The sequence below is a fragment of the Stomoxys calcitrans genome, chromosome 1, assembly GCF_963082655.1.
Source record: "Stomoxys calcitrans chromosome 1, idStoCalc2.1, whole genome shotgun sequence".
Taxonomy (NCBI): Eukaryota; Metazoa; Arthropoda; class Insecta; order Diptera; family Muscidae; genus Stomoxys; species Stomoxys calcitrans.
In genome coordinates, this window is record NC_081552.1 from 250,239,124 (window position 1) to 250,262,194 (window position 23,071).

At 41.6% G+C, this 23,071-nt stretch overlaps 1 protein-coding gene across 7 annotated transcripts in view; it reads right to left on the reverse strand.

The window, feature by feature from the left end:
- LOC106092824 (otoferlin) overlaps positions 1–22,443 on the reverse strand; it is a 34,260-nt gene extending 11,817 nt beyond the window's left edge. For 4 of the 7 annotated variants that reach the window (XM_013259751.2, XM_013259746.2, XM_013259750.2 and 1 more), the window contains exons 1-10: positions 22,261–22,443; positions 21,807–22,186; positions 21,651–21,753; positions 21,378–21,576; positions 14,498–14,758; positions 14,041–14,453; positions 10,769–11,059; positions 9,933–10,693; positions 4,819–4,987; positions 3,868–4,754 (exon numbers count right to left, since the gene is read on the reverse strand). In XM_013259751.2, coding sequence (XP_013115205.2) covers positions 3,868–4,754; positions 4,819–4,987; positions 9,933–10,693; positions 10,769–11,059; positions 14,041–14,453; positions 14,498–14,758; positions 21,378–21,576; positions 21,651–21,753; positions 21,807–22,186; positions 22,261–22,443 — 3,647 coding nt within the window. The remainder of the gene's footprint in view (positions 1–3,867; positions 4,755–4,818; positions 4,988–9,932; positions 10,694–10,768; positions 11,060–14,040; positions 14,454–14,497; positions 14,759–21,377; positions 21,577–21,650; positions 21,754–21,806; positions 22,187–22,260) is intronic. The other 3 variants (XM_013259753.2, XM_013259747.2, XM_059363548.1) reach the window with 2 other exon arrangements.
- Positions 22,444–23,071: the final 628 nt, after the last annotated feature.

Below are 23,071 nucleotides of genomic sequence, written 5' to 3' on the forward strand. Positions count from 1 at the left end.
ATGTCTAGTGGGGAAACACTAGAACTACTCGTTGATATACATTTCCCGGGAAATTCTCCAACGGACAATGTGGCGCCAGAAGAGATTGTCACTGATATGCATTCATCGGAGGCCATTAGGGAAATTGTGTCAGAGCCAAAAATCCTTTGGGCGATAAGAAGTTTCGACTCCTTTAAGTCGCCAGGCCCTGATGATGTATCACCGGTTGAATTACAAGCTGTGTCTGATAGACTGGTTCCATGGCTTAGGAAGATATATTCTGATTGTATCAGAATGTCCTATATACCTGTGGGATGGAGGGACACAAAGGCAAATTTCATTCCGAAAGCAGGAAAACCATACCACTCGAAGGCGAAAGATTTTCGTCCTATTAATCTTTATGCTGAAGACTCTTGAGAGGTTGATAGAAACATGTTTTAGGGCAAAGATCCCTGGAAATCGCTTTTCGCGGCAGCAGCATGCATATAGGAAAGGCAAATCCACTTCTTATCCAACATTTTGGCAAGAAAGGCCACTCTTGCCCTATACACCTACAAAAGAGCCATTGCCAAAAGTTGGGGGCTTAGACCGCGTGTTATGCATTGGGTATATATGCTATATGGTGTTGTGGTCTGGTGAACGGCGCTTCAAAAATCCATCTACCGTTCAATACTTAACCGGATCCATGGGATGGCTGCCCTATACACCTACAAGAGAGCCATTGCCAAAAGTTGGGGGCTTAGACAGCGTGCTATGCATTCGGTATATATGCTATATGGTGTTGTGGTCTGGTGGACGGCGCTTCAAAAATCCATCTACCGTTCAATACTTAACCGGATCCAAAGGATGGCTTGTTTGAGCATCACAGCCGCACTGAAGACGACACCATCTGATGCACGAAATTTAATGCTACATCCTATGCCTCTGGACATTGTGGCTACCCAAATTGCAGCGACTACTGCCGTGAAGTTAAGGTAGCTTTCCCAATGGTCATGTGGCGGCTACAGACACTGTGTTATCCTTGATACAATAACCGATGTTCCAGGCAGTGTGGATTACACCCTACCTGAGCAGCTTTTTGATAAAATTACTGCACCACTATTCCTGATAGAACCGATTGGAACTACGATATCCCTGGTGACAAAAGTTACATAGACTTCTATGCGTATGGTTCCAAACTAAACGACCAGGTGGGCTTTGGGTTGTACTCTAAACATCTAGAACTGGTCATATCGAAAAGGTTACCCGACCACTGCAGTGTGTATCAAGCGGAGATCCTTGCAATAAAGGAAGTGGTGGAATGGCTACGAAACCGAAACCAAGTAGCCTCATCTAGACTTGAAGAGGTCTATTGCTTTGCTGTCATTGGTTAGAACAGATGTCTCAGTCATTGTGTCCGTCATGACAGGTCACTGTCTCATGGGAAAACATGCTGACAGACTGAAGGTTGCCAGCAACGACTTTTACAGAAGCTGTGAGGACATCGAGGAAGAAGAGACTATAGAACATCTGCTGTGTTTGTGTCCCACAGTAGCAGTTAGAAGGAGAGCCACTTAAGGTTTTCATTTCTTTGAGAACCTGTTTTAGCGGATGTGAACATTAGCAAGTTATTGGGCTTTTTAAAGCGATTTGGATGGTTCAACGTTAGGAACTAGAAGGCATCTTCCTTCTTCTTTTCCAGTGGTATCACAATGGACGAGAACGTCTAAGTGAGTCTTATGGCGGACTGCCACTTAAACCTAGCCTAACCTAACCTACGTTGAAAAGAGGGTGTATGTATAAATCCGCCCCATTTCACTATGGACATACACGTAAGCCAGTAGTCGGCTTGTTGTGAGCTCTAGAAACTAAAAAAAATTAACTTCGAAAAAGAAAATTTTAAGTTAAGAATTCCGTGCTATTGGGTTGCCCAAAAAGTAATTGCGGATTTTTCATATAGTCGGTGTTGACAAATTTTTTCACAGCTTGTGACTCTGTAATTGCATTCTTTCTTCTGTCAGTTATCAGCTGTTACTTTTAGCTTGCTTTAGAAAAAAACGTGTAAAAAAAGTATATTTGATTAAAGTTCATTCTAAGTTTTATTAAAAATGCATTTACTTTCTTTTAAAAAATCCGCAATTACTTTTTGGGCAACCCTACTTACAAAATCCTTGATTGTTTTCCATACCATTCCCCAAAGTTGGTTCATGTCTGGTATTGTGTCCCCACCTAAGTACCGGTGTCTTTTAGTCGCGAAAGCGGAGTTGATGTATTTAAATTGTGAATCTTTTGGCATACATTTGTATTGGAATTAAGTGGAGTGAAGTATTAACCGATTTTTATATCCTCCATCATAGGATGGGGGTAAACTAATTTCGTCATTCTATTTGTAACTACTCGAAATATACGTCTGAGACCCCATAAAGTATATATATTCTTGATCTAGCCATGTCCGTCCGTCTGTTCGTCCGTCCGTAGGTCCGTCCGTCCGTCCGCAGGTCCGTCCGTCTGTCTGTTGAAAGCACACTAACTCCGAAGGAGTAAAGCTAGCCGCTTGAAATTTTGCACAAATACTTCTTATAGGTGTAGATCGATTGGTATTGTAAATGGGTCATATCGGTCCATGTTTTGATACTGCTGCCATATAAACCGATCTTGGGCCTTGACTTCTTGAGGGTCTAGAGTGCGCAATTCCTATCCGATTGGAATGAAACTTTGCGCGACGTGTTTTATTATGACTTCCAACACCTGTGCTGAGTATGGTTGAAATCGGTTCATAACCTGATATAGCTGCCATATAAACCGATCTTGGGTCTTGACTTCTAGAGGGTCTAGAGTGCGCAATTCCTGTCCGATTTGGCTAAAATTTTGCACGACGTGTTTTGTTATGACTTCCAACAACTGTGTTAAGAATGGTTCAAATCGGGCCATATCCTGATATAGCTGCCATATAAACCGATCTGGGGTCTTGACTTCTTGAGCCTCTAGAGGGCACAATTCTTATCCGATTTGGCTGAAATTTAGCATTAGGTGTTTTATTATGACTTCCAACACCTGTGCTGAGTATGGTTGAAATCGGTTCATAACCTGATATAGCTGTCATATAAACCGCTCCTGGGTCTAGACTTCTTGAGCCTCTAGAGGGCGCAATTCTTATCCGATTTGGCTGAAATTTTGCATGAGGTGTTTCATTATGACTTCCAACACCTGTGCTGAGTATGGTTGAAATCGGTTCATAACCTGATATAGCTGCCATATAAACCGATCTGGGGTCTTGACTTCTTGATCCTCTAGAAGGCGCGATTATTATCCGATTTGGCTGAAATTTATCATGAGGTGGTTTGTTATAACTTCCAACAACTGTGTTAAGAATAGTTCAAATCGGTCCATAACCTGATATAGCTGCCTTATAAACCGATATGGGATCTTGACTTCTTGAGCCTGTTAAGGGCGCAATTATTATCCGATTTGGCTGAAATTTTGTACAACGGCTTCTCTCATGACTTTTAACATACGTGTCGAATATGGCATGAATCGGCTTATAGCCTAATACAGCTCCCCTATAAACCGATCTCCCTATTTTACTTCTTCAGCCCCTAAAGTGCGCAATTCTTACTAGAATTGGCTGAAATTTTACACAATGACCTCTACTATGGTCCCCAATATTCAGTTCAATTATGGTCCGAAATGAACCATAACTTGATATTGTCCAATAACATTGCAATTCTTCTCTTTTATCCTTTGTTTGCCTAAAAAGAGATACCGTGGCAAGAGCTCAACAAATGCGATCCATGGTGGAGGGTATATAAGACTCGGCCCGGCCGAACTTAGCACGCTCTTACTCGTTTCAATTAAAAGGCGTTCCATTAACCGGATTTTACTGCAATATCAATCTCTTGAAAAACTTACCTTGGCAATACCCCCTCCAATTCAAAACATTTACCAAACACCGGATTACTTTCATTGGCCACATATTCAGCACGATTCATGACTTGTTGCTGGCCCAATTGTACACGAACATAAGAGTCCGCTTGGGCATGTTTTTGGCTAGGACGCAATTGCAGACCCTGTACAACATAAACTCTAACCACCAATTTAGTCATTTCCCCCAAGCATTTCAACTCAGCCTGATAGAGAGGATTCAAAGCTGTGGCCATGGGTCTTAACAGGGATCCATCCACATTTGCACTATGATCCCATTGACAGGCAGTGATTTTTATTTTCATTTTTAAAATGGCATAAATCTCCTCCTTTGGCAGAGAGCTTCTCTTACTCCTAACCCCATGAACCATATGCAATGGCTCTGCCCAGTCATTGAGATGACTAAATTCGGCCTGTTTCTCCAATTCATTGTGATAAATGCAAAGTTTATGTTTGAAACGTGATAGTGGATGGCCAGAGGCTATCAAACCAGAGTTGTAAAACTTGGTCCACCAAGTAAAGGCCTTTTCGTCTAGAACATCACTAAGGCCATAGGGATCATTGTTAACGGGCGGTTTGGCAATGACATTTTTGGTTAATCTGCTCCAAAAGCTGGGAATATTTTCAGTGTTTTTCAACAGAGGCTCAGATTCAGAGTCCTCTTCAGGGTTTATATTGAGAGCTGTGTTGATTTCCCCATCGGATTCCTCACTCGACCCTAAGGCAATACATTTGAGTTCTTTGTGTTGCTGTAAATATTTTTTGCTATTTGCAATGAGCACAGCTCCCAGGGTGACTTCCTGATCCTTTGAGGAGGTTATAACCACATCAGTGGCTATGATAGCCGGCCAATAATCCAATTGATCAGGCAAACTCTGAATAGGAAGATATGAAAGGTTATATCACAGTTTTATAGCTGAGTTTATGATAAAGACCCACCACAACTCCTGAAGCGTAGGGTATAAGGAAATTTATGCTGTCCTTCAAACGGGTGGCTGATAAACCACTGGTCAGCAATAGATCGGCCAACATAAGTTTTACCCGATGTCTTCCCGAAAATACCGAAGATTTGGTATAATTTCGAAAGCCAGCGAAAATAACCTCCACACTAGATGATAAAAAAATGAAATTTTTTTAAATCCAAAAATTTGAAAAAAATCGTCCACTATAGGAGTTAACTCTTATACAAATTTATTTGAAAACAAGTAAAAGCGTGCTAAGTTCGGCCGGGTCGAATCTTATATACCCTGCACCATGAATCGCATATGGCGAGTTCTTTGCGCAGTATTTCTTTTAAGGCAAACAAAGAATAATGAATAAGGACGGAGAAGAAGGGGAAGGAGGAGAAGCTATATCAAGTTATAGTCTGAATCGGGGCTCAACAAGCAAAATCGGGAGATCGGTTTATATGGGAGCTGTATCAAGCTATAGATCGATTCAGACTATATTGCACACGTATGTTGAAGGCCATGGGAGAACCCGTTCTACAAAATTTGTGCCAAATCGGATGAGAATTACGCTCTCTAGAGGCTCAAGAAGTCAAGATGCCATATCGGTTTATATGGCAGCTATATCAGGTTATGAACCGATTTGCATCATACTCATCCCGATTTTTGGAAGTAATTTCAAAACACCCCATGCAAAATTTTAGCCAAATCCAATGAGAATTGTGCCCTCTAGCGGCTCAATAAGTTAAGATCCAAGATCGGTTTATATAGCACCTATATCAGGTTATGGACCGATTTGGACCATACTTCGAACAAATGTTGGAAGTGATACCAAAACATCACGTGCGAAATTACAGCCAAATCGGATAAGAATTGCGGCTTCTAACAGCTCAAGAAGTCAAGACCCATGATCGGTTTATATGACAGCTATATCAGGTTATGAACCGATTTGGACCATACTTGACACAATTGTTGGAGGAGATATCAAAGCACTACGTGCAAAATTTCAGTCAAATCGGACGAGAAATGCGCCCTCTAGAAGCTCAAGAAGTCAAGACCCAATCCCACCGGCCTACACTAATAAGGAGTATTGGTGCAAAATTTCAAGCTTCTAGCTTTACCCCTTCAAAAGTTAGCGTGCCTTCGACAGACAGACGGACGGACATTGCTAGTTCGACTTAAAACGTCACGACGATCCAGATATATATACTTTATGGGGTCTTAGACGCATATCACGAAGTCAAATCGGGAGATCGGATTATATGGAAGCTATATCTAGTTAGAGATCGGTTTGAACCGTACTTGACACAGTTGTTGGAAGTCATAACAGAACACTGCAAATCAGCCAAATCGAACAAAAATTGTGGCTTCCAGGTGCTCAAGAAGTCAAATCGGCAGATCGGTTTATATGTGAGCTAATCAAGTTATGGACCGATTTGTACCGTACTTGGGACAATTATTAGAAGTCATAACAGAACACTGTGTGCAAAATATCAACCAAATCGGACAAAAATTGTGGCTTCCATGGGCTCAAGAAGTCAAATCGGGACATCGATTTATATGGGAGCTATATCAGGTTATAGACCGATTTGAACCGTACTTGGCACAGTTGTTGGAAGTCATAATGGAACACCAAATTCAAAATTTCAGGCAAATCGAAAGAAAATTGCGACTTGTAAGGGCTCAAGAATTCACATCGGGAAATCGGCTTATATGGGAGCTATATCAAGTTATGGACCGATTTGGACCCTACTTGGCATAGTTATTAGAAGTCCTTGCAGAACACTATGTGCAAAATTTAACCAAAATTGGACAAAAATTGCGGCTTCCAAAGACTAAAAAAATCAAATCGGAAGATCGATTTATATGGGAGCTATATCTAAGACTGAGAGAAAAAGCAGGAAATCTGGTAACTGACACAGATAACATGCTGACGATATAGAGAGAACATTTTACCCAACTGCTAGTGTCCGACGTTGGCGGCGAAGAGGATACCGCAGAACCAATCCCTGATGATGGTATAGAATGTTTACCTCTTAGACAGAATGAGGTCCAAGTAGCAGTGACCCGACTAAAGAACAACAAGGCAGCAGGAGCCGATGGGTTACCCGCTGAACTATTTAAGACCGGAGGCGACACGCTGATAAGGCGTATGCATCAGCTTATCTATGCAATCTGGCTTAAAGAATGCATACCTGATGATTGGAACCTCAACATACTATGTCCCGCACACAAGAAAGGAGACAAGACGGAATGTGCCAACTACAGAGGAATAAGTCTCCTCCCCATCGCATACAAGATACTCTTGGGCGTATTGTGTGAAAGATTAAAACCTAAAGTCAATGAGATAATTGGGCCCTATCAATGCGGCTTTAGACCTGGTAAATCCACCCTGGACCAGATATTTACAATGCGCCAAATCCTGGAAAAGACCCGAGATGGATAAATCAACACCTACCATATTTTTGTTGACTACAAAGCCGCTTTCTATACCCCTTTACACTCAAAGGTATTTTAAGCCATTTCTGAGTTTGGTATCCCTGCAAAATTAATAAGACTATGCAGGATGACACTTGCTTAGGAGAGGGGGGCGGACCCTCCCCCTTACCCGAAAAGTACTACCCAAAAATAAAAGTGGACTGATCGGGACAATATGGGACTCAAATGAAAGGTATTTAAGAGTAGAGTACGAATTTCGTAATAAAAATTGGGTCCAAGTACCTGGGGGGCCGCTCCAGCCTCAAAACCCCTTAAAATAGGTTTATTTGACAATCATGACAATATGGGACTCAAATGAAAGGTATTCGGGAGTAGATTACGAATAAGGTCAGGAAGTAGGAAGAGGCTTTACAATTTATTGATATCGGAAGGGGGCAGACCCTCCCGCGTTACCCCAAAAACCACCACCCAAAATCTAAAGTTGAACGATAAGAACAATATGGGTATCAAATGAAAGGTATGCAGGAGTAGATAACGAATTTGACATACAAATTCATGTCGAAGTATAGGGGGTCACGCTACCCCCACAAAAACGCTCAAAATGGGCACATTAGCCAATAACGGATATATGGGACTCGGATTGTTTGTTCCGCATAGACTGAAAAACGGCAGAATCGATTTTCTCGAAATTTTCGCTTATTGTGTAGGTTGGTGATCTGGAAGGAAACATAGGCTATATAATTTTTCGGTATCGGAAAGGTGAAGGACCCTCCCCCTTATGCCAAAAACATAACCCAAAATCAAAAGTGGACCGATCGGGGCAATATAGGTATCAAATGAAAGGTATTGGAGAGTAGAATACGAATATGGTATTACAATTTGAGTCTAAGTACCCATCGGGCCGCCCCAACCCCAAAACTCCGCCAAAAAGACATACTGGACGTTCATTTCAATATGGGGCTCAAATGAAAGGTATTCGGGTGTAGATTTCGAATCTCGAAGTATTGGTGGTCACGCCAACCCTCAAAAACGCCAAAAGATCCATTATATGATACTTGGCTGAACCGATTTTCTTAAAATGTTCATAGATTGTGTACGTTTGTCTGCAAGGAAACATAGGCTATATAATTTTTAGATATCGGGTGAAGGCGGACCCTCCCCCTAAACCCAAAAACGTCACCCATATCCGAAAGTGGTCCGATGGGCACGAAAACGAATATGGTATTCGAATTTGGGTGCAAGTACCCAGCGGGCCCCACTCCCCCCAACCCCAAAACTCCTCTAAACAGACATTTTCAAAGTTCATGTCAATATGGGTCTCAAATGAAAAGTATTAGGCAGTAGATTACAAATATGACATAAAACATTAGGTCCAAGTAATGGAAGGTCGCCCAACCCCAAATACCCCCAAATAGTCATTTTAACCAACCATGACAATATGGGACTCTAATTAAAGGTATTAGAGAGTAGATTACGAATATGACATTAAAATTTGCGTTCAATTCTAGGTGGCGCTTTTCCTCCTAAAGATACGTCAAATGGGTTATTTGACCCATTATGACAATATGGGACTCAAATGAAAGGTATTGGGTTGCCCAAAAAGTAATTGCGGATTTTTTAAAAGAAATAAATGCATTTTTAATAAAACTTAGAATAAACTTTTATCAAATATACTTTTTTTACACTTTTTTTCTAAAGCAAGCTAAAAGTAGCAGCTGATAACTGACAGAAGAAAGAATCCAATTACAGAGTCACAAGCTGTGAACAAATTTGTCAACGCCGACTATATGAAAAATCCGCAATTACTTTTTGGGCAACCCAATATTTGAGAGTAGAAAACTAATTTGATATCCAATTTTGGAGCCAAGTGTTTTGGGGTACGTCCTAAAGCACCAACATTAAGAGGGGATAAACACCGCTTTGTCCGTTGTTTTTGCCAAAATACGAACGCGTTCAGCGTCATAGGCTATAATGGCACAAATTCGATATCCGCATTCAGGTCGAAGTGTCCCCACCCTAAAAAGATTTTAGAGAGTTAAAGAAGGCGCAGCGGAGCGGGCCCGGTTCGGCTAGTAGTATATCTTAATCTGAACCCATATGGCTCATTTACTATCCCCAAAGCACTACATCCATAGAAAGTATCTGTGCAAAATTTCAAGCGGCTAGCTTCACGAGTTCGACCGCTATCATGATTTCGACAGACGAACGGATGGACGGACGGACATGGCTAGATCGACCCAGAACGTTGAGGCGAAAATTTTAAGGTGTTACTAACGAAATGAGGAGATTAATATACCCCCATCCTATGGTGGTGGGTATAAAAAGTGAAATCTTGACAAATGCATTCCATGATGGAAGGTATTGGGTTGCCCAAAAAGTAATTGCGGATTTTTCATATAGTCGACGTTGACAAATTTTTTCACAGCTTGTGACTCTGTAATTGCATTCTTTCTTCTGTCAGTTATCAGCTGTTACTTTCAGCTTGCTTTAGAAAAAAAGTGTAAAAAAAGTATATTTGATTAAAGTTCATTCTAAGTTTTATTAAAAATGCATTTACTTTCTTTTAAAAAATCCGCAATTACTTTTTGGGCAACCCTATATAATTTCCGGCCCGAACGAACTTCATACGCTTTGGCTTGTAACTTGTTGCTCTTTGTTAATACTCACACATAATTCTTCATGACCGGCTTAATAGCAGCTGGTATACCCTCTGAAACCTGTGGTTCTGTCATCACCTTTACCATTTTATTATCATCTAACACCAACTCTACCATTTCGGCGGACATAAGAACTTCAGCTTTAGTTACACCATTCAAAGCTATAGGCACCCATTTTAAAGGAGGCGGTGACAAATTTGGCAAAGCCTTAAATGTTTCCCAAGCATTTTGAGCATCAATCCCCTTTTCCGCTGTTGGTGCATTATCCTCATACAAGCTTTGAGCTTCCAAGGAAATAACAGCAATCGCCAATGTGCCACAACCCAAATAATCATCTGCTGTTCTTCTATCGGTGTCATATAATTCTATAGCCACCAAGGGTGCATTGTACGCATCATACCATTGAATGCTGCCAGGCAGGGTGACACAATCCATAGAGATCACTGAATTCCAAATGGGTGATAGTGTGGCATAGAGCACCGGAGTTTCCGCTGAATGAGACGCGATCATTACTCTTACATAGGGATCACATAGGCCACTGCGATCAGCACCGGGACGCACCTTGGCTTGATGAATAAATATGCGACATTTGAAGGCAGTGTTTGTTGCCTTCGATATGGGACGCCAATAAAAGGGTTCAGGATTTAACCATTGAGATTTAATTTTATTTAAAAAGTCGGTATATTCTCTCTCAATGACAATACTGAGAGAGCCTAGAACTATGGCTACTATGCAACCACAATTAGGGCAAGTGTGTTGGCATTGAGTGTCCTGGAGGAGATAAACTTTAGAGACCATATTCTCACCGTTGGTTTTCGAAAACTCTCCTATCCCCTTATCTCTTACCTTAAAGATAAAATTCCGTATTCTCCCACACTGATCTGTGGGACATTCCTGGCTTCCTGTACCAAGATATTGAAAACTCTTGGCATTCAAACGACAATAGCCGATATCTTTGTTGCCAGCGCTTACAACTAAAATCAAATCGGGCCATTCATCTTGCACCCGATTCCGAGTTCCTAAGGCCTGTAATTTATGCACCATGCGTATGAGGTCTTGTAAAACGTCATCAATTGTTCGAACATTCGCCGATTTAAGGCAAGAGCGTAAATCGTTTAATTCATCCCAAAATTTTACCTAAAGGAAAGAGAGTTGTATGAGTTTTAAAGAATGAAATAAAGGGTGATTTTTTAAGTGTAGAGTTTTTGTTATTTTAAATCAATTAAATTAGTTGTAACAAAACAACATGTGCAAAATGTCAATCAAATCGGATAAGAATTGCGTCCTCTAGGGGTCAAGAATTCAAAATTTGAGATAGGTTTAAATGGCAATTATATCTGGTTATGAAGCGATTTGAACCATTATTGGCACAAAACACTTCATGCAAAACTTCAGGTAAATCCCATAAGAATTGCGCCCTCTTGAGGCTCAAGAAGTCAAGGTGCGAAATCGGTTCATATGACAGGTATATGAGGCTATGAATCGATTTAAACCATTCTTGGCATAGTGTTGGAAGTAAAAAAAAATCCTCATGCAAAATTTCAGCTAAATTGGATAGGAATTTTGCCTTCTTGAGACTCAAGAAGTCAAAATCCGGGATTGAGTTTATATGGCAACCATATCAAAACATGGATTGATATGGCCCATTTACAATCCCAACCGACTTACACTAATACATATTATTAAAAGGGTCAAGGATTTTATAAATGCGATTTTGTGGTAAATACTACTGTCAAACGACTGAATGGATTTTAATGAAATTGCCATCAATCGAAAGCGATGTGCATAATATAAATAATAATTAATTTTCCTAAAAGAAAATCCATTAAAATGAGGAAATAATTTTCAATAAAAAAAACGAAGCAAAAACACAGCAAATTGTTGTTGCTTTTTACTTGAGCATCCGTTGAAAAGCCATGGGTGGGAGTATTTGTGGTATATGTGCGAGAGAGAAAAAATATGCTTAAAGAGGTCACTATGCGTGCGGGTGTGTAATGCGTGTCGCCCTATTTGGTGTTCTTTTTGTATGAAGGCCAGTCGGCTATGGACAATGACGTTTGCGGTTTAATATGTTGGCAATGGATTGACCCGATAGAAACCTCATCGGCAAGGGCTGCCGCCTCAGTGCACGTGTTCGTCTCTTTTCGTCATGGGAGAGGCACATCCCGGAGTGCCTTTTCCGCACAATTCTGGTCCGTACCGGGATTAAAAAGAACCCCGAGCCCTGGTTCAGTTCGGTTTGCCAGAACCGCCTTCATCATCGGTCGGTGTCGGTGAGGTGTAACCGATGCAAGGAGTGAGTACATTTCCGATCTTGATCTGGACTCATTTCACTACGGGAGTATAGTCATACTGGATACGTCGCAAGTTGCTGTGCGAACATAGCCAGCAGTGGCACACAAGCGTCGTCGTCATAGCCTTCTGCGTCCTCATCGTCGGATTATGTAGCCGTCATAGGAGAAGCCGTTGTACAAAATTTCTGCCACATCGGATGAGAATTGCGCCCTCTAGAGGCTTAAGAAGTCAGGATGCCAGATCGGTTTATATGGCAGCTATATCAGGTTATGCACCTATTTGTGCCATACATACCACAGCTGTGGTAAGTCATAACGAAACATTCAATGCAAAATTTCAGCCAAATCGGATAAGAACTACGCCCTCTAGCAGCTCAAGAAGCCAGTTTCCAAGATTGGTTAATAAGGCAGCTATATCAGTTTATGAACCGATTTGAACCATACATACTTAGCACAGTTATTGAAAGTGGTCTCAAAACACCACGTGCGAAATTACAGCCAAATCGGATAATAATTGCGCACTATAAAACTTGAAGAAGTCAAGAACCAAGATCGGTTTATATGGCAGTTATATCAGGTTATGCACCGATTTCAACCTTAGCACAGTTGTTGGAAGTGATACCAAAACACCACGTGCAAAATTTCAGTCAAATCGGACGAGAATTGCGCCCCCTAGAGGCTCAAGAAGTCAATACCCAAGATCGGTTTATATAGCAGCTATATTTGTTTTTGATGGTGTCACGAATTAAGGCCCATTTCCCTCTAGGACGTATAGTTTAGGAGGTGCAGCCATTTTAAGTTTTCCAACTGAAATTTCCATTAACTTAACGCACTGTCCCAAATTACGGTGACATCGGACAATAAATGCGTCATTTATGACCCCAAAACATAAAACCGAGAAATCGGTCTATATGGCAGCTATATCCAAATCTGAACCGATCTGTGCCATATGGCAGAAGTATGCCAAGGGGCTTAATTTAACTCACTGCCCCAAATTTCGGCAACATCGGACAATAAACCAGCCTTTTATGGGCCCAAAATCTTACAACCGAAAGATCGGTCTATATGACAGCTATATCCAAATCTGCACCGATCTGGACCAAATTAACGCAGGATGTCGAGTGGCCTAACACAACTCACTGTCCCAAATTTCAGCAAAATCGAATAATAAATATACACTTTTATGGGCCTAAGACCCTAAATCGGCGGATCGGTCTATATGGGGACTATATCAAGATATAGTCCAATATAGCCCATTTTCGAATTTAACCTGTTTATGAACAAAAAAAGAATCTGTGCAAAGTTTCAGCACAATATCTCTATTTTTAAAGACTGTAGCGTGATCTCAACAGACAGACGGAGGGACATATCTAGATCGTCTTAGATTTTTTCGCTGATCAAGAACATATATATTCTTTATAGGGTCGGAAATGGATATTTCGATGTGTTGCAAACGGAATGACAAAATTAATATACCCCCATCCTTGGGTGGTGGGTATAAAAACGTTGTAACACACTATGTACTTTTATCACAGAGCACAAATTTTGTTAATAAATTTCATCGATTTGCAGTTTTTCCTCGTTTGTTGAGTTCCTCCATTATGAAATGGCAGAATATATTGAACACTCTTCACTTTCACAGATGACGTTTGAATACAATTATCAAACAGTGTTGCCACACCAAAAATCCTAACTCAAAATACTGCATTATGCTACGTTACCCTACGTTGCGTTATAGAATGCTGATTTTCGTTTAGTTGAGTAATCGCAGGCTGCAAAACTTGAGAAGTTCGTGCAACGCAAAGTTTTTTCTTTAATACTCACCAAATTATCCTGCATGTGTAGTAAACGCTTAATATCCCATTGTGTAGGCTCTTTGGGTCCCCTATACTCAAGGCGATGGGTGGTCAAGGCATTTTTCACTTCATTCATTATGCCAGAGATAATGTCACGAAAAACTTTCTGTTGTACCTGTACGTGCCCTCCTTTAAGCAACAGACGAAATTGTTGAAAATTGGCTAATTGTTGTTTTATAAATTCTCCAATTTCCCCTAAAAAGCGTTCAATCTCATATTTGTGGCTATGATCTGGCAAGGAGACACGCAATGCTATGGCCTTATAGGGAGCTTCTTGGCGAAAATATTTTAAGCTTTTGGCAATGGTGTCATGCTTTTGTGTGGGATAGGTTTTTAGAAGACATTCCAAATTATTGGATATATGTTCTAGAAAGGAACAGACTTTTAAGGTAGGGAGATTAAAATGTGATGTGGGGGGAACTTACCTGCAAATTTTATTTGAATTTTCAAATTGCTTATATTGCCATGTATGAAATCTCCCTGCAGGCTTAAGAATTCCACCACAAAGGTTTCCTCCTGCCAATAGCGTGTCTCATCTAGAGCAGTTATGGCCTTTACATACAATTGACGTTTGGGTAGAGTTTCCAGACAATCCGAAAGGATTTCTAGCAACACGCGACCCACATATTTGGTGGGATTGAGATTGTCATAGAGATGGATGAATGTGGGGCCCAAAGAAGGTTTATCTGAAAGGAAAATTTTAGAAAATTCCATTCGTTATGGTTGCCTACCATGGTCGCTGTAGGCAACCTTCAGTCTGTCAGCAAGTTTTTCCATAAGACAGTGACCTGTCATGACGGACACAATGACTGAGACGTCTTTTCTGGCCAATGACAGCAAAGCAGTAGACCTCTTCAAGTCTAGATGAGGCCACTTGGTTTTGGAATACTCACAAACCCCATCTTTGTGACCATCTATCATTCGTTGTCCTTCGGGCCTGGTCTTGAAAACTTAGCTTACATGTCGCTAGAGGCATACCCACAGATTCCAGTGTCCCTGGGGTGTGTAGAGGGTAGTTCCTAGTCTTGCAAGCTCTTCCGCTTTACAATTCCCTGGGATATCTTTGTGGCCCGGCACCCAGAACAGGCGCATTTTGAACTGTTCAGCCATCTCGTTAAGAGATCTGCGATATTCGAGGGCGGTTTTTGTGTTCAGAAATACGTTCTCCAGGGATTAAATGGCTGGCTGGCTGTCTGCCATTCCACCACTTCCAGGGATTTCTGCTTGATACACACAGCAGTGGTCGGGTAACCTTTTCGATATGATCAGTTCCAGATCTTTAGAGTACACCCCAAAGCCCACCTGGCCGTTTAGTTTGAAACCATCCGTATAGAAGTCTATGTAACTTGTGTTACCAGGAATATTGTAGTTCCAATCGGTTCTATCAGGAATAGTGGTACAGTAATTTTTATCAAAAAGCGGCTTAGGTAGGGTATAATCCACACTGCCTGGAACATCCGATATTGTATCAAGTATAACACAGTGGAGGCCACCGTAGCGCAGAGGTTAGCATGTCTGCCTATGACGCTGAACGCACGGGTTTGAATCCTGGCGAGACCATCAGAAAAATTTTCTGCGATGGTTTTCCCCTCCTAATGCTGGCAACATTTGTGAGGCACTGTGCCATGTAAAAATTTTTTCCAAAGAGGTGTCGCACTGCGGACTCGGCTATAAAGAGGACTCGGCTATAAAGAGGACTCGGCTATAAAGAGGACTCGGCTATAAAGAGGAGGCCCCTTATCATTGAGCTTAAACTTGAATCGGACTGCACTCATTGATATGTGAAAAGTTAGCCCCTGTTCCTTAGTGGAATGTTCATAGGCAAAATTTACAATAACACAGTGTCCGTAGCCGCCACGTGACCAATGAGAAAGCTCCCTTAACCTCACGCTGCAATTTGAGTAGCCACAATGTCCAGAGGCGTAGGATGTAGCATTAAATTCCGTGCATCAGATGGTGTCGTCCTCAGTGTGGCTGTGATGCACAAACAAGCCATCCTTTGAATCCGGTTAAGTATTGAACGGTAGATGGATTTTTGAAACGCCGTCCACCAGACCACAACACCATATAGCATAATAGGTCTGACAACTGCAGTATATACCCAATGCATGACACGAGGTCTAAGCCCCCAACTTTTGGCAATGGCTCTCTTGTAGGTGTATAGGGCAAGAGGGGCCTTCTTGCCCTTTCCAAAATGTTGCATAAGAAGTGGATTTGTCTTTACTATATGCATGCTGCTGCCGCGAAAAGCGATTTCCAGGAATCTTTGCCCTAAGACATGTTTCTATCAACCTCTCAAAAGTCTTCAGCATAAAGGATGACAGAGTAATAGGATGAAAATCTTTCGCCTTCGTGTGGTAGGGTTTTCCTGCTTTCGGAATGAAAATTACCTTCATGTCCCTCCATCCCACCGGTATATAGGACATTCTGATACAAGCAGAATATATCTCCCTGAGCCAGGGAACCAGTCTATCAGACACAGCTTGTAGTACAACCGGTGATACGACTGGCGACTTAAAGGAGTCGAAACTGCAGAATTCTACCCAGCATTTGTTCTGAGCCTTTCTAAGCTCGCCCTTATATTTTCTTAGCTCAGCCCTATAGATGTCCCAATCGTGTAGTACTTCTGTGGCTTTTGCTCTGTTGAAGAGTTTTCTGCAGTCCTTCCTTGGACCAACCCGCTCTGGGGTCCACCATGGCGGTCGCTGTTTGCCCCTTGGCTTGGCACTGGGGCTTTCTGACACTAGCGAGTGTCGAAATTTATCCCAATCCGCCTTTCTTCTGTTTAGCCGAGGGGCCACTACTTCAGAATTTTCTCCAAGGTTAAAACTAATATAACGATGATCAGAGAAGCTGTGGTCCTCCAACACTTCCCAGCCGCATGTGCTTCCAGTTATATCTTCCGAAGATAATAATGCTATCGATACTTATGGTCGACAGCCGAGCTGTACATTCATGTTCGATGGTTCGAACTCACACATTAAATACAAAATACAAATTTTGCCCATGAACATTCCACTAAGGAACAGGGGCAAACTTCTCACATATCAATGAGTGCAGTCCGATTCAAGTTTAAGCTCAATGATAAGGGGCCTCCTTTTTATAGCCGAGTCCGAACGGCATGCCACAGTGCGACACCTCTTTGGAGAGAAGTTTTACCTGGCATAGTACCTCACAAATGTTGCCAGCATTAGGAGGGGAAAACCACCGCTGAAAATTTTTCTGATAGTCTCGCCAGGATTCGAACCCAGGCGTTCAGCGTCATAGGCGGACATGCTAACCTCTGCGCTACGGTGGCCCCAATTTATTATTAAGCGTAGGGGACATCGATGAGTTAGTCCAAACAATGGAGAAAGGAATGATATTCGCCTACGAAATGACATCCGTATACAAGAAGAAGCACAAGATGAAGGGGTAAGGATCTTAAAAGTCTCCAGAAAAGGGCCAGTGGGTTTGGTAACAAGGAGTTATGGGAGTGCCAAAAGACAAGCTGAGATTCTTAAAGAAGGAATTAAGGAGATCCAGGAGGACTATTTTTTTAAGTTGCTCAAGGAGTTGTCGAGTGTAAGGAATACCTCAAGTTAAGAAAGGTTGATGGCCAATGACTCTCCTTATAGGGTATTTTGCAGAGGCAAGACGAGATTGTACGAAGTCACCTGACGACACATTTGTTCATCTGTTGCAGGCACACTTTCCCGTTTGGATCTAACGGGAAATTGAGGAAGGCGCTGCCATGGACGCCTTGGCGGAGGATTTGGTGATAGGGGAAATTTTTTTTTGGGTAATACACACCTTTAAGCCTTGTGAGTTTCCTAGCATCTACCACAAGATGCTGCAGGATGGCTTCGATTGCCTGGCTGACCCCAAGATATTATAAGAGTGCTTTGACTGTCTGACCGGTACGTCGCAGCATTGCATCAAGCTTGTATTAGGTACTTTTATATACCCTGATTGTGGAGGAGGGTGAAGGTTGTCTTCATACAGAAGGCAGGGAAGCTGCAATAGCGGACAGACTCTATTCTTTGCCAGAACACAAACAACAACACACACAGAGGCAACATCATTGAAACAGAGTTGATTGGTGCCCATTTCGCGAGCATTTAATTACATTGGCAACTATAATAATTGAAGCGAAGTTTGTATTGGCGCAGCGACATGTCGCTAGTATTTTGCTCATAGAAATTAGTGCCACTTCTGCGGGATGAGTTAGTATTGTCTTCGTCGCCATTTTTATACCCACCACCGAAGGATGGGGTGGGTACAAAACACATTGAAATATCCATTTACGACCCCATAAATACATATATTCTTGATGACCGTAAAAATCTAAGTCCATCTAAGATCTAGCCAAGTCCGTCCGTCTGTCCGTCTGTTTGTTGAAATCACGCTACAGTCTTTAAAAATAGAGATATTGAGCTGAAACTTTTGCAGAGATTCTTTTTTTGACCATAAGCAGGTTAAGTTCGAAGATGGATTATATCGGACTATATCTTGATTTAGCCCCCATATAGACCGATCCACCGATTGAGGGTCTTAGGCCCATAAAAGCCACATTTATTATCCGATTTTGCTGAAATTTGGGACAGTGAGTTATGTTAGTCCAATCGACATATTTCTTCAATTTGGTCCAGATTTGGATATAGCTGTCATATAGACCAATCCGCCGATTTAGGGTCTTAACCCCATAGTTGTGTGGGACAGTGAGTTGTGTTGGGCCAGTCGATATCCTTCTTTAATTTGACCCAGATCGGTACAGACTTGGATATAGCTGCCATATAGACCGGACTCTCGATTTAAGGTCTTGAGGCCATAAAAGGCGCATTTATTACCCGATGTCGCCGAAATTTGAGACCGTGAGTAATGTTAGGCCCTTCGACATCCTTTTTTGAATTTGGCCCAAATCGGTCCAGATTTAGTTATAGCTGCCATATAGACCGATCTATCGATTTAAGGTCTTGGGCCCATAAAAGGCGCATTTATTATCCGATTTTGCCAAAATTTGGGACAGTGAGTTGTGTTGAGCCAGTCGATATCCTTCTTCAATTTGGCCCAGATCGGTCAAGATTTGGATGTAGCAGCCATATAGACCGATCTCTCGATTTAAGGTTTTGGGCCCATTAAAGGCGCATTTATTATCCGTTGTCGCTGAAATTTGAGACCTTGAATTATTTTAGGCCTTTCGACATCCTTTTTTGAATATGGCCCAGATCGGTCCAGATTTGGATTTAGCTGCCATATAGACCGATCTCTCGATTTAAGGTTTTAGGCCCATAAAATCCACATTTATTATCCGATCTTGCTGAAATTTGGGACAGTGAGTTGTGTTAGGCCCTTGGTCATTCTTCTTCAATTTGGCCCAGGTTGGCCAAGATTTGGATGTAGCAGCCATATAGACCTATATCTCGATTTAAGGTTTTGAGCCCATAAAATCCACATTTATTATCCGATCTTGCCGAAATTTGGGACAGTGAGTTGTGTTAGGCCCTTGGACATCCTTCTTCGATTTGGCTCAGATCGGTCCAGATTTGGATATAGCTGTCATGTACACCTATCTCTCGATTTAAGGTTTTGGACCCATAAAAAGCGCATTTATTGTCCGATTTCGCCGAAATTTGGGACAGTGTTTGGCTCAGATCGGTTCGGATTTCGATATAGCTGCCATATAGACCAATCTATCGATTTAAGGTCTTGGGCCCATAAAAGGAGCATTTATTGTCCGATTTTGCAAAAATTTGGGACAGTGAGTTGTGTTAGGCCAGTCGACATCCTTCTTCAATTCGGCCCAGAGCGGGACAGATTTGGATACAGCTGCCATGTAGACCGATCTCTCGATTTAAAGTCTTGGACCCATAAAAGGCGCATTTATTATCCGATTTTGTTGAAATTTTGGACAGTGAGTTGTGTTGGGCCAGTCGATATCCTTCTTTAATTTGACCCAGATCGGTACAGACTTGGATATAGCTGTCATATAGACCGGACTCTCGATTTAAGGTCTTGAAGCCATAAAAGGCGCATTTATTACCCGATGTCGCTGAAATTTGGGACAGTGAGTTATGTTAGCGCCTTCGACATCTTTCTTCAATTTGGCCCAGATCGGGACAGATTTGGATATAGCTGCCATATAGTCGGATATCTCGATTTAAAGATTTGGCCCCATAAAAGGCGCATTTATTGTCCAATGTCGCCGAAATTTAAGACCATGAGTTGTGTTAGGCTCTTCGACATTTTTCTGCAACTTGCCCCAAATCGGTTCAGATTTGGATATAGCTGACATATAGACCGATAAATCGATTTAAGGTTTTGGGCCCATAAAAGGCGCATTTATTGTCCAATGTCGTTGAAATTTGGGACGGTGAGTTGTGTTAGGCTCTTCGACATCCCTTTTTAATTAAGCCCAGATCGGTTCAGATTTAGATGTAGATATAGCTGCCATATAGTCGGATCTCTCGATTTAAAGTCTTGACCCCATAAAAGGCACATTTATGATCAGATTTCGCTGAAATCTGATACAATGACTTATGTCGATACAATTTTCCTGTCGAATTCGGTCCAAATCGGATCCTATTTCGATAAAGCTGCTATGAGGGCATAAATCATGCGTTTTCACCGGATTATGACGAAAGGTGGTTTACGTATATACCCGAGGTGGTGGGTATCCAAAGTTCGGCCCGGCCGAACTTGACACTTTTTTAGTTTTTTTTTTTTTGTTAGCGTTTGGGAAGTTGTTCGGCAGAAAAGTCGCACAGTACTAGGCTTTAACGCGAAAGCTGAGGTGGATTTGACTTTCAGTGGTGAAAAGGTGGGTAGGTATGGCGGAACTATTACCCCAACATAACACGACTTATGTGCATGCATGTTCCCATGCATGCATGTTCCCCCAAATCTTCCTTATCATTAAGAGAATCATCGAATCAGGACACATTATTTGTTGAAGACAATTTTGATCAGATAGGTGATTTTGGAAGTGCTGTCCACCAGAACACAACACCATATAGCATCGAAGGTCTGACAACTGCTGTTTACAAGCAATGTATGACAAGCGGTTAAAACCCCAACTTTTGCCTTTGGTCTAGGGCAAGAGTTGTCTTTTTTCGCCCGTTCCAAAATCTCCTTTGAGTAGGCAAAACTTGTCCCGTCATAACAGACCTCAGCACGACAAATAAGATTAGATTTTGCGTTACGCAACGATACGGAATATCTTGGTATGGATATGAAGGGTCGTTAAAAAATTATCGAAGCTATCAAATGATGCTTAAGGCCGATATCGATTTTTTGGATTTGATTGGGCTTTCTGAAATTACCTACCATTGAAGGCGATTTCCTCAAAGTGTACCTCATGCTCGGCCACACATTTCCATTGGAAATGTTCATGACTCAGCAATTGTATGAGACAAGTTTGCGCCAATGAGGGGTATATCCAGGCAAATTGGATTTCCTGATTCCAAACAGGATGCTGGGTATTTTTGGCCACCAAGGTCTTGCCCCTAAAAGGATGAAATCTGAACTTGAAATAGAAAGAAAGAGGAGTGTTAAGCAAAAAATACATTTCCATAACGAAAATTAAGCAAAAAAATTTACTTGTATTAAATAATCCGATTTCTTGGCCATGACCCCCCTATAAAAGACCAAAGTGTAGCGTATATTACATCTAATATCGGAGTTAATGTTTTCCAAAAGATTTCTAGAAAAAAAGAAACATCACAACAAAGAAATTGACATTCATTACCATCTCACTTTTCAATATCATCATAGTCATGGTTAATTTGCCAAACATTTGCCATGGACTTTGACTCGTCCTTCTCTTCCGTCTCACCCCGGTAAGGACTCAATAACGTTTGTGTATTTGTAGCCTGTGAGACAATGGCCAAATCAATTTGCAAATAGCCTCGAGAATCATTGACATCTTCCCCTAGTGTCTGCTGTTCAATGGTGGCTTCCAATCTTCCCCATTTTTTAAAGTAACAACGATTCCGTTGATACCAAACGCTTTGCATGTCGATAAGTAGTTCGCCCAAAGTGGGATTTCTTTTGCATGTTGTACGTCTCTTGACCTCATACAAAATGGTCAAGCGCAACAGTTCGCCCAGAGTGCATTTGATTTCAAAAACGAAATACTGGAAAAGTGAAGGGGAAAAATAAAAGAAAATTCCCAAATCCCTTAGGACCTTTTTTGAAGAAAAAACAATACCTCATTGAAATAGGGATTTTCAGAATTTGCAAATACTTTAGTTTGTCTTGTCATCTTATCCAAAGTTACTCGCACAAATGTCTCACCTTGAAACACACCCAATTGACGGGCTTTGTGTATGGTGGTACAGACAAGAAAATCTTGAGAAATATTAGCAAAACAATTCTCATTTGGGGACAACATGTTTGCTAAAAATATTTAATATTTGAAAGTTTGGCAGTGACAGTTAAAATTTGAAAAAAAATAAAGCTTTCGATTTCAGTGGTGGTTAACGTTATTGGTGAAAGCCTGTTTGACAGCAAAAAGCTTTTTGCAAAGATGGGAAGTGCAACCACAGTCGCACAACAAATGTTTTAGGGAAAATGAGTATTTGTCACGGCCAAAAAAGAAATTTTTTAATTTTCCCGATGATGATATGATAATTAATGCTACGGCAAATGTGTGTGGTGATGTCATGCAAGGCAGTTGTTGCGCCATGCAGTCTTCGAAATCCCTGTTGATGCTCGGCGAATGGAAATTCTCCTACAAGGCTCGGGAGGAGTAATGCCTCAAATGTCTTTGCTGCTGGTGAGAGAAGGGAGATCGGTCTGTACGACTCCGCCAAACTCGAGTCCTTTCCAGCCTTTAGTAGCGGGATCACTCTGCCCATTTTCCAGACATCGGGAACTATAAGAGTGTTCAAAGACAGGTTGACGACAGTAGTGAGGTACTCAACTCCAGGTAAATCCAGATTCTTCAACATCAATGTAGAGATTCCGTTGGGGCACAAAGCCTTGGATGATTTGGCGCCACGGATGACATTCATAATTCC